This window comes from Benincasa hispida, chromosome 7 (genome assembly GCF_027475165.1).
Source record: "Benincasa hispida cultivar pf3 chromosome 7, pf3_genome.v1.1, whole genome shotgun sequence".
Lineage (NCBI taxonomy): Eukaryota > Viridiplantae > Streptophyta > Magnoliopsida > Cucurbitales > Cucurbitaceae > Benincasa > Benincasa hispida.
Window position 1 is genome coordinate 8,428,883 of NC_143484.1, and position 15,960 is coordinate 8,444,842.

Sequence of the window (15,960 nt, forward strand, 5' to 3'; positions counted from 1 at the left end):
CTCGCAGCTGCACCTCCCCATGTTCGTCCGCTGCGCGTCAGACCTCCAGCCAGCAGCGTCGCGCGCCGAGTTCGCCAGTTCTGATGCGGGCAGTGCCGGTTGTTGCCGAATCGTGGTTGATTCCACCTGATTCTTCTATTTGGGGAAGTTTCGGTTCTCTTTTGGTAGCTCATTGTCTTTTGAGATTCTTAGGCCTAAGCTAACCTTCACTCATGGAATCTGCGGTTGGTTTCAGGAATATGTGGTGGTGAAGGAAGTTTCCAAATGGAGTAAGGGTTTGTTTTGGGGCAGTTCGTTACCCCGAGATTGGTGGTTTACTGCCGGTTTTGCCACAAGATTTTGATAAGTCTACTGAAAAATCTTATGTCATGGATGAGTAGGTTTAATGCATGAGTAGATTGGGGATAATGTGCTAAGGTTGATGTATGAGTAGACTGTGACAAAGTTGATATATGGATAACGGTGGTAAAGTTTGACGGTGTTAAAGTTTGATGCCGATTCATGGCCTTGGCCTTGATTGCATGTTTATGTCTGTTAGTTTATGCAAGTTTGATGCCGATTCATGGCCTTGGCCTTGATTGCATGTTTATGTCTGTTAGTTTATGCCTGTGACCTGTGTCACTATTTATGATGTTCTTGTGCATTTTGGTCCAATAAAAAGACTAACAGATCATTGAGTGGACTGCACCCTTCTCTTTCCCTATGTTTTAGGTAAGGGTAATGACAGAGTGGCACATGAAGAGAGATCCGTGACCTAGCCATTAAGACGATTTACTACTTCCGCACTTAATATCATGTTTTTTTTAGTCTGGTTTAGGAGTTAGGTGTTTTAAACTCTCATACAAAATTTATTAATTTTATTATTTGACTATTTAATTGTTTTCATTTTAAAGTTGGGTTTAGAGGTACCCGAACGGTAAATTTTTATTTTATTTTATTTTATTTTTGTTTTAGTTTATTTATTATTATTTAATTATGTTTTCTTATCTTTGCTCATTTGAGCACTATTAAATAAAATTCGGCTCTTTCATTTGCTGGATTAAAAGAAAATGTACGGTTAAGCCTATGCATTATGCATGTATGAAGTAGCGTCCTAGAAATAAGTAAGAAATTAGGGTCGTTACATAAGGCCTTGTAGAATCCCCATTTTTAATTAAACTTGTTTTTTAATATATCTTCTTCATTTGATGCTTTAATTTAACTTATTCAAATGTCATGGAAAATTTTGTTGTGAGCTCTACATAATAGGCTCTTTAAAATACTAAAATTGTTAGTAAATAAAAGCAAGTTTGTTATCATCAAACTATTAACTAATTAATTTGAGATTAAGGCTGAAAAGGCAACCCATCAAGCATCCTAACTAGGGGTGTACATAGGTCGGGTTGGAGGAATTTTGTGGACCAACCCAAAAATTCGGGTTGGCTGAAGGATCAACCCAACCCAAAATTTTCAGGTTGGGTCTCAGTTTTTTTTTTTAATGTACCGAAAGCGTGAGTTAGTATCAGAAGCGAGGGGACTGAGGGGAGACGGAAACATGAGGCGTGGGCTGGATCGACGAGGGGACTAAGGCGAAACCGGATCGATAAGGGTTTAGGCGTCGTCGATGACTGCAAGGGTTAGGAGGAACTGGATCGACGTTTATGTTGCGTCGCGAGGGAGGGTTCGGGCCATTTAGCGAGGGCGAGCGACTGAGACTGAGAGTTTGAGTTTCTTTGTTTTTTTAATATATATATATATAAGCGAGCGTCCAAATCGGAGTCCATCAGCGTCTCATCTCAGCGAAGCGAGGGTTTTCTACTTTGTTATATATATATATATATATATATATTCGGGTCGGACCGAGTCAACCCGACCCTAAATGTGAGTAACCCGAGACCCTACCCAAAATTTAAATTTTTAAAAATTTTTAACCCAACCCAACCTTTACGGTTTGGGTTGGGTAGTCCGAGTTGGTCGGGTTATCAAGTTTTTTGAACACCCGTAATCCTAGCACATCCAATCATCTTCTCGAATCCTAATCTTAAAATAAACAATGAGTTTAAAAGAAAGTGATACAACACTTAGCATCTTTAGAGAATTTAATAACTAACAACAAATTACAAGCTATTTCAAGAACATGAAAAACTATGTGTAAGGTAATTTTTTTTATGTCAAATGAATAGTCCATTTTCATACAATAGAATTGAAACTACCATCGACAATCCGAAGTTTTTTCAGTACAATACATGAGAGAATATGAGTCAAGCAGTTCTAAAGTACTAGTCATATGGTTAGAAGTTTCAAAATTATTAATTCTCAAAGAGGAATTAAGACAAGAAAAAGCTCGAGGATAGTTACCTGTTTAGACTAAAGGAACACTATGATTGCTAGATGAAGAATCAGTCTTTACAAACTTCTAGAGTTCAATTTTCTCTCTACTAAATGGGATGGGAGTCAACACTATTAGCACTCAAAGTAGCATATCGATCAATAGTTTTATCTCTGGGTTTAATGCTCTTACAATTTAGCAAGGTCTTTTGGCAGCATACCAAGGTTTATTAGGCTAAATTGAAGCCTTATTGGGAATGCCTTCCACCACCATAGCAAGTCTCAACTAAGTTGATACTTTTCTCAACAGAGTTGGTACCTTTTTTGCCAAGCATAACATTCTGACAACTCTCTTCCCTCTAAACTTTAGAGAAAACTTCATTAATTGAGTTAAACTCATCATTGAGACTAGTGCAAATTTTATAAATTCGATCGTCCTTCACGATCCTTTTATAGTGTGCTTGATCTTTTGGCAATTCCCATCCACAATTATCAAAGAAACCAAGTCTCACCAAATTATGGCCGGTTTGTGAAAATATTGTGTAACCATATCCTCATCTTGTTGAATATCATCTAACTTGAGATTCATTGAAAGAACTTGTGATTGGTTGTTTAGATCAACATACATTTTGTTAAAATTGTGTCCCATAAGTCTTCATGGTAGAGTACACATACTGTTGGAACATATTTCTTTAGGCATGGAGTTGATCAACTAGGTTATAACAATGAAGTTTTTAGTATCCAACGTAATAATTAGCATATCAACCTTAGCATATCCCTTGTGTCTAGTAAGATATCTAATCTTTCTTTATCCACGAATATACATTTGGACATTTTGGGACCTGTGAAGAAAATTGTTCCCATTAAGTCGAATCGTAGTAATTTTGACATTCAAACAATTACGATTATATTGCACACCAGAAGGAGGAAAAAAAAACCCTCCAAAATGAAGATGTTAAGAGCCCGAACGAAATAATATAAAAAAATCTCTATAAAGAATTTTATGTACTAGTTAAAGGACGTGAACTAAAGGTTGAAGTTGATCAAGCAACTGATCGACAATCGAGGCAAGCAGACATCCCGAAATCCCAATCAACGGTGATAGAGATGGTCACGAACGATAAGGGTGGCGGATCGCTTGCCTTGTCTCCATCATTAAATGGGTCTATAAGGTATCGTCAAGAGGGAGCCTTTTAGTTCCATATACTACTTTATTTGGTGACAATTGGAGAATTGTGTTGTAATCACCGGGAGTTTTCTCTCATTTCATTAATCAATTAACTTAGTCAAGCAAACGAAAAAAAATCGTTAAAATAAACTAGTAAAAATTATCACCAAAATTGTACCCAAATATTGATCATATTGATATAGAATAATCTCAATAGTCAATATCAAGATACATAGAAGAACAATCTCAAGTCATATTATACAGTGAGTAATCTCAAAATATAGAGCAAAATCATTTTTGGTCATACAATACATGGAATAAACTCAAAGACATATAGCAAAATCATTTTCGATATGAGACATGCATACAATCTCCGGTAATACATTGAATAATCTCAAGACAAATGACAAAACAAAAACACTGGTCATAAACACGTACATACAAACCTGCCTCAAAAGGGCTAAGCACTCCAATACCCAACTCAAAGCCAAAACTTGTGAGTAAGCTTGAGTGGACTTAAAGATCTCTCATTCTATCATACATGCACAAAACACATTCAAATATGTATAGAAAAATCACCAAGAGCACACAATCTTGTGGTTGAAACAATTTCCACGTAAATCTAAATAATAAATAATCATGAAATTGCAACACTTCCGAAATTGATAATGAAGTCCAACATCACAGATAAATCATAAATCTCTCAAAATTTCATGATATACTTGATGGGCTAGCTGGAAAAAAAAAAGTAACATATGTGAGATTGGAATTCAAACAGACCTCTTAGAATAATATACCTTCAAATCCATGCATGCTGATGTTAGCTCTTACAATTATCAAAATACTAGAGCTTTTTCTTTTTCCATTTTTATTCATTCAAATGGTGTAGAGGTCCTGATCAATTTTCTATTTTCTTGATTATTTACACGTCTGTCGGAATAAATACAGCGAATGCTTTACAAAACTATATGAACTGCAGTTGTATTTTAAATATATGTATGCATTAACTGCAGCATTTTCAATATAGATACAGGAAATGAGCTGAGCCACTGCGAGCAGCAATGCCGATGTAAAGCCATCTTCATTTTGGACCATAATTTGCAGGGTTTCATAGGGGTGTTTCTTCCTTAGTACCCTGTGAAACTCTCTGGCCATTTACACTCCCAAAACGTGCAGCTTCGCAAAGAATGATTAGATGCTCGATTGATACAATCAATCTTCTACTCACGGATCGTCCTTCTCAAATTCTTCTTCTCCATGGGATTTCTGGGGAAGAAAATACAAGCGACCAACAAAGCAAATGCAAAACCAGCCACCCCACTCAATGGTTGGTGTGGGTCGATACCCATAATCCAAACAGGATGATGCGTAGGGATGGGCTTATAGCTTATGAATCCACCCTTCTGAGAAATAAAACTAGATGCCATTATACCTGCACGTAAGCCAATAGGAATCGACAGGCAGCCTTCCCTCCTTTGGCGGGCACCTGCCAAACCCAAGGACAACACCCATAAAATCGGTATCGCTTGCAGGGACCTGAAACCCGACATTTATCTCAGTTATTTGAATTTCATAAGGCAACCTGAGGCTGCATTGACAAGCAGAGGCTCTTCCAAAGTAAACTATAGATAGCAGTTACATGAAAAATAGAACCTTCAACTGTGACACATGAGATAAAGATCCGAAGTGCAAATCAAACTTTGCTAAGAACTATATCAGGAAGCAGTCAAGTAGTAGAACTCTAAATCAGAGCACATATGAAACTCCCAAACACATAACTTGCCTCCATTATGAGGGCTTTTTTTTTTTTGGGGTGGGGGGGGGGGGTTAAAAATCAATTTTGATCCTAGACTTTTAGAAGAAATGTTTTCATCCCTATACTTTAAGATTGGTGTTGAAAATAGGACTTTTAACCTAGGGGCATTTATGTAATTGTGTAAGATCCCTAGGGTTTCCTACTGTCTATTTATACAATGTGTCCCCGTGTATTCAGTGTATGAATTTTAAAAACAAATAAGAAAAGTCTTTATATCGTGGTTTTGCTCCCTGCACTAAGGTTTCCACGTAATCTTGTTGTTCTTCTCTTCCCTATTCTTTATTTTTAACATGGTATCAGAGCGCGTTGACGAAACCCTAGCTGTTATGGAAGAGAATCAACCTCAATCCTCTTCTGCTGAAGGGTCTTCGAGTTTTTACATGAAAACGGCAATCCAAGCAGCTGTAAAGGAATGTTTTCAGGATGCCCTACCGGAATTAATTTTTGCTGTCCAGTTGCAATCCTTGGAAAATCGCCTCAGCCGATAGGATATCACCATGCAGAAATGAGTCGAAATCCGGTCACAATCGGAGCTAGAGCCGACTGCGAAGAACCAACGATTCACGATCAGAGCTATCACGGTCATGGCAGAGTCGACAGCCTCGAACGTGAAGGGAAGGCTGGTCGCGAGGAGATGTTGACCTTCGATCGGAGCTATCAGGGCAGAATAGGTAGAATCCGAGGCGAGTAGAGGCATCGAACTGATCTGATTAGAGTTGGTACCGGTCTGGAGCAAACCGGGCCGGTCCGGGTTGAACCAAGGCAGACCAGCGATGAACAGAACCAGACCCAGTTTTTTTATTTTAGCTCCGACCTGAGATTCGCCCGACCCGAGAGTTCTTCAACCCAGTTTTTTGCACCAGTCGATCCCCTTTCAACCAATCCAGCCCGACCCGGTGATCCGGTTTCTTTCACAACCCGACCCGATGGTCTTTCCACATCCAACAGCCGAGGTCTTGAGCAGCCCGAGCGACCAGCACCTGTTCCAATCAATTGTAGTTCAACTCGTTACCCAAACAATGTGAGACAACGGTTCGCTTACCTACAACAGCAGATTTCTGATTTGGATATGATGTTTGGTGCAAATCCTCAACCGGTTTATTCAGAAAATTCGGTAAACTCATTACCAATTGTGCCTAACGTTTCCTACTTATCTGGTTCGATGGGTAATTCTGCAAGATTTATCATTGGGGAAAAATTAAATGGCCAGAACTATTTCTCCTGGTCTCAATCAATCCGAATGGCCTTGGAAGGGCATCACAAGTTTGGATATTTAACAGGGGAAATTCCAAAGTCGGCTCAGGTGATCCACAAGAACAAATTTGGAAAGGAGAAGATTCGTTGTTACGATCTGTTTTGGTGAACAGTATGGAACCCCAGATAGGAAGACCGCTATTATATGCTGCAACAACCAAGGATATCTGGGAGGCGGCGCAAGATCTATATTCTAAAAGACAAAATGCCTCTTGGCTATATACACTTCATAAACAGGTCCATGAATCCAAATAAGAGTCCATGGATGCTACCTCTTATTTTAACAAACTGTTAATGTTGTGGCAGGAAATGGACTTGTGTAGAGAGATTGTCTGGAATTGTCCACAGGATGGGGCCTAATATTTGAAGATTGAGGAAGCAGATCGTGTTTATGTGTTTTTAGCTGGATTAAATCCAAAGTTTGATGGTGTTCATAGTCAGATCTTGGGCCGGATCTTGGGCCAGCGCCCGATTCCTTCCCTTCGAGAAGTTTGTTTTGAAATACGGTTGGAAGAAGATCGGTCGTGTGCCATTAATAATACCACTTCCACTACTGATGCAGCTGCCTTCGTCACCAAGCCGTCCGGTACTGATGGTGATAAGAAACCTCCTCCTGTTTGTGAACATTGTAAGAAGCTTTGGCATACGAAGATCAATGTTGGAAATTACACAGGAAACCCCCAAATAGCAGGCGACGACAGTCTCATGACAAATCTAATACTAGTCGTGCCCTGGTAAGTGATTCAGTAGATGAACAAACTCAGAAGCAATCTTCTAATGACGGTAAACACAGCTCGAGTATAGTTAGGGTGAGTGCAATTGCACAGTCAGGTAATTTTCCTTCTTTTGGCCTAATTAGTATAAATGGTAAGAAACCATGGATTGTGGATACAGGGGCTACTGATCACCTTACGAGTTCCTCAGAGTTATTTATGTAATATAATCCAAGTGCTGGTAATGAGCGTATTCGAATTGCAGACGGGTCTTTTGCCCCTGTTGCAGGAAAGGGCAATATCTCTCCATTTAATGGTTTAATCCTACGTGATACTTTACATGTGCCTAAAATATCGTATAATTTGTTATCTGTCAGTAAAATAACAAGAGATTTGAAGTGTAAAGCGATTTTCTCACCAGATTCAGTTTTATTTCAGGATCTGAAATCGGGGATGACGATTGGCACTACCCGGCACGATAGGAGACTATACTTCCTTTCTGACGAAGTTTCCTCTAGGAATGATCACCAATCTGGGTTTATGTCTTTAAATTTCTCTGTTTCTGAACATGATGTTATGTTATGGCATTTTCGCTTAGGACATCCGAATTTTCAATATATGAAATATTTATTTCCTCATTTATTTCGTAATGCTAGTACTTGTTCTTTTAATTGTGATGTATGTATTCATGCCAAGTAACATCGTGTTTCTTTCCGTTCTCAACCTTACAAACCCTCGAGTCCTTTTTCTCTTGTTCATAGTGATGTATGGGGTCCCTCACCGGTCACTACTTCCACGGGAAAACGGTGGTTTGTCACGTTTATAGATGATCACACCCGTCTCACCTTGGTTTTCCTTCTCACTGATAAATCTGAAGTGTCCTCTATTTTCCAACAGCTTTACACAACTGTCGAAACTCAATTTAAAACAAAGATTGGGATTTTACGAAGTGATAGTGGGCGAGAATTTTTTAATGCCTCCTTCAGAGAATTTCTTGATTCTAAAGCTGTCCACCAGAGCTTGTGTGCTTACACTCCGCAAAAAAATTAAGTAGCTGAGCGTAAAAATCGGCATCTGGTTGAAGTATCCCGATATCTTATGTTATCCGCCACCCTTCCGTCGTACCTCTGGGGAGATGCAGTTCTTACTGCTGCTCACCTCATTAATCGGATGCCCTCTCGTATTCTTAATCTTCATACTCCTTTAAAATTGTTTAAAGAGTCCTTTCCTACTACTCGGTTGATTTCTGATGTTTCTCTTCGGGTTTTTGGTTGTGTTGCTTTTGTTCACTCCCATGGTCCAAATCGCACGAAAATTACTCCTCGTGCTCAGAAGTGTATGTTTGTTGGATATCCACTCCATCAAAGTGGATATAAGTGCTATCACCCATCATCTCGAAAATATTATGTCTCTATGGATGTCACCTTTCTCGAGGATCAATTGTTTTTCCCTATTAGTTATCTTCAGGGGGAGAACATAAATAAAGAGACTAACTGGTCATCTTATGCTATTCCTTTAGAGTCAGCGTCCATTCAAACCTTGTCTAAACCTAGTCCTGAGCATGATAGTTTGGTCCTTCCTACCAATCAAGTTCCTTGGAAAACGTACTACAGGAAGAATCTCAAGAAGAAAGCAGTGTCGCCTATTGAACCAGAACTGCCGGCTCTAGTGCAGGAGTCAGACCCATCATTAGGTCCAGGTATGTATATTCCTAATGATGTTGATTTATGTATGGAGAATGATGAAGCAGGCACGACAAGGGAGAAGGGAGCAGTAATACTAAAAGAGTGATAGAAAGGGAAACTGCAGAGGATGAAATGATTGAAGTTGCAGAGGATGAAATGGAAGATACTACTGAAGTTTCTGATACACAGATAGTAAATCATGGTGAGAAGCCTGAAGAGGTGAAAGAACATGATGTATCACTTGATCTTCCTATAGCCTTGAGGAAAGGTACCCGTTCATGTATTAAATACCCTATGCATAGTTACATGACGTATAGTAATCTGACATCCAAGTTCAAGGCTTTTACTACTAGCTTGGACATTGAGGTGGTTCCAGATAACATAAGTGTTGCTATGAAAAAACCAGAATGGCGGTCTGCTGTTATGGAAGAAATAAGAGCTCTAGAAAAGAACAAAACCTGGAAACCGGTGACTTTGCCTGAAGGGCACAAAATAGTGGGATGTAAATGGGTGTTCACTATAAAGTACAAGTCAGATGGGACGATTGACTGGTACAAGGCTAGACTCGTTGCAAGAGGCTTTACCCAAACATATAGAGTAGATTATTCTGAGATGTTTTCACCTGTGGCTAAACTTAACACGATCCGAGTGCTTCTGTCAATAGCTGTGAATAAAGATTGGCCCCTACACCAACTTGATGTTAAAAATGCGTTTTTGAACGGGGAACTTGAGGAGGAAGTCTATATGAGTCTCTCTCCCGAGTTCGAGAGTCAATTTAAAAATAGTGTGTAGATTGAGGAATTCACTATACGGATTGAAACAGTCTCCAAGGGCCTGGTTTGACAGGTTCACGACATTTGTGAAAGCACAGGGGTATGTTCAAGGACATTCTGATCACACTTTTTATAAAAAGATCAACATCAGGGAAGATAGTCGTTCTTATTGTCTATGTTGATGACATTGTTTTATCTGGGGATGATGATGTAGAGGTCACAAGACTAAAAACAGAGATGGCCAGAGAGTTTGAAATTAAAGACCTCGGGAAGCTAAGATACTTTCGGGGAATGGAAGTGACTCGCTCAAAAGAGGGTATATCAGTTTCTCAACGAAAATATACTCTGCACTTGCAAAAAGAAACAGGTATGACCGGGTGTAAACCTGTTGACACGCCAGTAGAATACAATGCGAAACTCAATGATAAGAATGATATAATTCCTGTTAATAAAGAAAGGTATCAGTGGTTAGTTGGGAAGTTGATATACTTGTCTCACAGAAGACCAGATATTTCTTATGTAGTAAGTGTTGTGAGTCAGTTCATGCAAGCTCCTTGTGAGGATCATATGATAGCAGTTGAACGTATTCTTCGGTATCTGAAATGAACTCCTGGTAAAGGCCTAATGTTCAGGAAAACCGATAAACGATCTGTTGAAGCTTACACTGAATCTGACTGGGCAGGGTCTGTTGTTGATAGAAGATCTATGTCTGGGTATTGTATGTTGGTCTGGGGAAATCTAGTCACCTGGAGAAGTAAAAAACAAGGAGTTGTTGCTAGAAGTAGTGCTGAGGCTGAGTATTGGGCCATGAGTCTAGGGATTTGTGAAGAAACCTAGTTGAAGAAAGTATTATCAGATCTCCAGCAAGATAATGAGCTTCCAATGAAATTGTTTTGTGATAATAAAACTGTCATCAGTATTGCAAACAACCCAGTTCAACATGACAGAACTAAACACGTGGAGATAGACAAACACTACATTAAGGAGAGGTTGGACAGTGGAAACATATGCATCCCCTATATTCCTTCAAACCAACAAGTTGCTGATGTACTTACAAAAGGGTTATTGAGACAAAATTTTAATTATTGTGTAAGCAAGTTGGGGCTTGTTGATATCTATACTCCAACTTGAGGGGGAGCGTTGAAATAGGGCTTTTAACTTAGAGGCATTTATGTAATTGTGTAAAACTCCTAGAGTTTCCTACTGTCTATTTATATAGTGTGTCCCTGTGTATTCAGTGTATGAGTTTTAAAAACAAATAAGAAAAGTATTTATATCGTGGTTTTTCTCCCTGCACTAGGGTTTCCACATAATCTTGTTGTTCTTCTCTTCCCTATTCTTTATTTTTAACAATTGGTAACAATGCAGTCCTTCCATTAAAATTTCTGTCAACTTGCTGTCTTCTTTCTTTACAAGGGATTTTTTTCTTCTTTCTCTCTCTCTCTCCTTTTTTTTTTTTTTTTTTCCTTCATTAACAATTTGTCTCGAACTAGCTTCGACCACCGATGAAAACCAAGATTGGGAGAGTATTAACAAATTTTCTTGCCTAAGTTATGGTTTCAAGTGACAGTGAAATCATGTCTCCCTAACGATTTGCAAACATCAGAGACAACAGCGAGAAGCAGAATTTGATTAGAAAGGGTCTAAGAACCAGGCAAGTGGGTGGTCCTCGGAAATCTCCTTAATGGGCTGCAATACACTCTCCAGTATTTTAAATGGCTTCTCAGTCGTGGCAGTGAAAGCCGAAACCCTGAGAGAAATGGCACTAACTCCCACCAGCAGCAGAGTTTCACCTTATTTCATCGTCGTATTTCTAATCTAAAAAATTGAAGCTCCAACAAAGTGTAATTTCATAAATAAGTACAAATTTACAGAGTTGGGCTTCTGAGATTTGATCAGAATTCTGTGAAGAAATTGAAGGGTCCAAATGCCCCTGCAGATTTTGCTCAGTTGGTTTGAAAAGAGTTGGTGGAAATGGGTTTTGTTTTCCCTTTGATTACAAACTCTGCCAACCAAATAAAAACTCATGGATAAAAGTGAATTTCTGAAGCTTATGAACCAAATGAAAACTAATTTCATAACTCACATAAAAGTAACATCTTGAAACTTAGAGACTAAATGGAAATCATACTCAAAAGTCAAAACTAACTGGTTTTGAATTCCTTCAAACCTATTAAGAAAATTTCCGTTTTTTGGTAATAGGACAAAAAAAGGAATGTTAACATTTCTAAATAAAAAAGACAGCATGAAAATAATTTAGAAAGAAAACCAACATAAAACAGAACCAACCAACCAAGATAGGACGGGAGGAAATATTATCAAACAATAAATATATGTTACCTCTGTAATATCGCGAAAGCGAGCCCTGAAATGATAATAGCTGGGTAGTATCCAAGATCCAAAGCAATTTCTTCAGTTAACCATGACCTAAAGAGCAATTCTTCTACAGATGTAACAATTATTGATGATATAATTCCAACACTAACCAGCAACAGACTTCCCCCAAACACCTTCAACCAAGAAACCAAGTTTCCCAAAGTTGGAATAACTGGCCATGAAATAGTTGTATAGCCAAGAAACCCGTTCACGAATTGTATTCCCAACAAAACCGCAACTCCTCCAAGGAAGGCCATAATAAAATCATAAAACTGCAGGCACGGAGCCAAGTATTATTAGTGGTGACCGAAAACTAGAGTTTTTTAAGAAAGAATAATTTTTCGTATCTTCAATAAAAAGGCTGTTGGCTCGAATCTCAAACCCCAACATGTTGGACTTAAAAGAACAAAAGATAATATCCAATCTAAATGAAGATAAAATACTCTTCTACATAGTGACTTGGAAGAAGAAATTTATATTGGGATTCCACCTGGATACGGCAAACAGGAAACTTTGGCTTGCAAATTAAAAAAAAAAAAAAAAAAAAAAAAAGTTGAATGGATTAAAGCTGATGAAAAATAGAGTAGGAAAAAGAAAATAGCACACCAAGAATTTATGTGGAAAACCCTAATCAGGGAGAAAAACCACGAGATAAGGGAATTATTATTAGAAAACTGATACAAAGGAATACAGTAGACCAACAGCTTAAATAGAGAACAAGGAAACCCTAGGGTACAATGAAAAAGACAAAATTGCCCCTAGAGCGCAAAACCCTAATTTCAACACTCCCCCTCAAGTTGAGGCATAGATGTCAATAAGTCCCAACTTGCTCACACATGCGTCAAACAACTGTCTAGGAAGCCCCTTTGTAAGGACATTTGCAATTTATTGATTGGAGGGAATATAAGGAACACAAATGTTGCCACTATCGAGTCTTTCCTTGATAAAGTGTTGGTCAATCTCCACATGCTTTGTTCTGTCATGTTGAATAGGGTTGTTTGCCATGTTTATGGCTGCTTTATTATCACAGTAGAGTTTCATTGGACTGGTATGCTCTTGATCAAGGTCTTTCAAGACTTTTTCAAGTTAGATCTCTTCACAGATTCCCAGACTCATGGCCCTGGATTCTGCCTCAGCACTGCTTCTGGCAATACCACCTTGCTTTTTGCTTCTCCATGTAACAAGATTGCCCCACACAAAGGTACAATATCCTGATGTTGATTTTCTGTCTACTACAGATTCTGCCCAATCAGAATTATTATAGGACAAGTAACTCTGCAACGGATATTTAGTACATTATCTCGTACCTTTCCTTAGGGCAATCGAAAGATCAAGGGATTCATCTCTATCTCTATTTTCTTCTGACATACTGCATTCTCCCTCCGATTCTGTTATTTTCCCACTCTTCAACATTTTTTCCAGCAGGAATAAGAGAAACTTCTTTTCCAGGTTCTACCATGTCCTCAAGAGTCACACTCATCTGTCTGTGCACCATCATCAACCTCAATCACATCCTTGCTGGCATTATCTTCCCTACTTTTGCTCTCATCATTTTCAACACAAGCATCAGTGTTATCACATTTATTATCATGATCAGGGATAGGACTACTAGTACCTGAAACTGATCTCTGTTCAGACTCATGAATTGGAGCCAGAGAGATAACAGGTGGCGCTATTTCCTTCCTGAGATTCTTTCTATAGTATGTGATCCAAGGGACTTGTTTGGTTGGGAGGATAGGTGCGTTGGTACTGACACTGACATCAAGAATGGGTTCAGGTTCAGATAAGGCAGAAAGGCTGGGACCCCAATTGGTTTCTTCACTAGAATGCTCCCCCTGAAGAGAACCATTGGGAAAGAATGGATGATCTTCGAAGAAGGTTACATCCATAGAGACAAATTATTTTCTGGAAGGAGGGTGATAACACTTGTACCCACGCTGATGTAGAGGGTACCCTACAAAAACGCATTTTTGTGCCCGAGGGGTAAACTTGGTATAGTTAGATCCGTATGTATGGACGAACACCACACAACCAAAGACACGAAGGGGTATATCAGAAAGAAATCTGGAGTTTGGGTAAGACTCTTTGAAGAAATCTAATGGGGTTTGGAATTTTAGGACCCAGGATGGCATGCGGTTTATTAAATGGGCTGTTGTCAAGATAGCATCACCCCACAAATAAGAGGGAAGAGAGGTTGACAACATAAGAGAGCGGACAACTTCAACCAGGTGACGGTTTTTCCGTTCAACCACTCCATTTTGTTGGGAGTGTACGCACAGGAACTCTGATGGACAACACCTTTGGAGATAAGGAATTCACGTAAGGTGTTACTAAGGTATTCTCGACCATTATCACTCTTGAGAATAGCGATTTTAGTGTTGAACTGGGTTTCTATAGAATTGTAAAATTGTTGGAAAACTGAAGTGACTTCTGATTTATCTGTCAGAAGAAAAATCCAGGTTAGACGAGTATGATCGTCAATAAAAGTTACAAACCAACGCTTCCCAGTTATGGTAGTGACTGGTAAAGGACCCCAGACATCGTTATGGAATAGAGTAAACGGTTTAAAGGACTTATAGGGCTGAGAAGAGAAAGAAACATGAGGATGTTTTGCCTGGACACACACATCACATTTCAATTTAGAAATATTAATGTTGCGAAAAAGATGAGGAAACAAATAGTTCATATACTGGAAATTAGGATGGCCAAGACGATAATGCCACAACATATGATCAGTTTCAGAAATGGAAAAATGAGAAGAAAACAAACTAGTCCTATCACATATCCTAAAGGTGATAATGCCACAACATATAATCAGTTTCAATAAGGAAATAGAGTCCCCTATCATGCCGGGCAGTGCTAGATCTGCCCGATTTGGATTTGCACGTCAGATCCTGAAAAACAACATCATCAGGTGAGAAACTAACACGACACTTCAAATCTCTTGTTAGTTTACTAATAGATAACAGATTGTAAGACACTTTTGGCACATGCAACACATCTTGGAGTATTAAACCGGCAAAGGATGACACCCGTCCTTTTCCAGCAACAGGAGCAAAGGACCCATCTGCAATTTTGATTCTTTCATTTCCAACACCAGGTTGATAAGATAAAAATTGGTCAAAAGAACCAGTGAGGTGATCTGTGGCTCCTGAGTCTAATATCCACGGTTTATTACCAGTTATACTCACAAGGCCAAAAGATTGAAAAGTACTTGTATGGGCGATTGCACTTACACCCACTGTAGTAGTGTTCTGAGTAGTTTCCCGGTTCTGAGTCTGAGTATCTTCAGTAACAGATTCACCTACAAGAGCCCGATTTGGCTGTCGTTTCTTACCATTTGGCGGTCGGCCGTGGAGTTTCCAGCACTGATCTTTAATGTGCTAGGGTTTTTTGCAATGTTCGCACATTGGGGGCGGCTTACTGTTCTGTTTATCTTGTACAGGGCCTGATGTTTTGAAAGCAGCGGAATCTGTTGGTGTTACAGGTGTACTGTTCATGGCTCTCGACCTATCTTCCTCCAGGCAAACTTCAGAACAGACTTCCATTAGGGATGGTATAGGTCTGGTCCCCAGTATACGACTACGCACTGTATCAAATTTAGAGTTGAGTCCTACAAGAAAGTCATACACGCGATCCGTTTCTTCAGACTGATAATGTAACACTCCTCCACAAGGATAATTCCAAATCATCTCACGGCACAAATCCATCCCTTGCCACAACAGAGATAGCTTGTTAAAGTAAGCAGTAACGTCCATCATTCCATGTTTGCATTCATGGACCTGCTTACGTAGAGTATATAAACGTGAGGCATTCTGTCTCCTGGAGTAGAGTTTCTGGACTGCCTCCCAAATATCACGGGCTGTAG

General features: G+C 39.2%; 1 protein-coding gene across 1 annotated transcript in view; it reads right to left on the reverse strand.

Annotated features, from left to right (window-relative positions):
- Positions 1 to 4,308: 4,308 nt before the first annotated feature.
- The window catches only part of LOC120068949 (alpha/beta-Hydrolases superfamily protein), a 45,238-nt gene continuing 33,586 nt past the window's right edge, over positions 4,309 to 15,960 (reverse strand). The window contains exons 10-11 of the mRNA XM_039020588.2: positions 12,057 to 12,364; positions 4,309 to 5,011 (exon numbers count right to left, since the gene is read on the reverse strand). Of these exons, the coding sequence (XP_038876516.1) occupies positions 4,696 to 5,011; positions 12,057 to 12,364 (624 nt within the window). The 3' untranslated portion in view covers positions 4,309 to 4,695. The remainder of the gene's footprint in view (positions 5,012 to 12,056; positions 12,365 to 15,960) is intronic.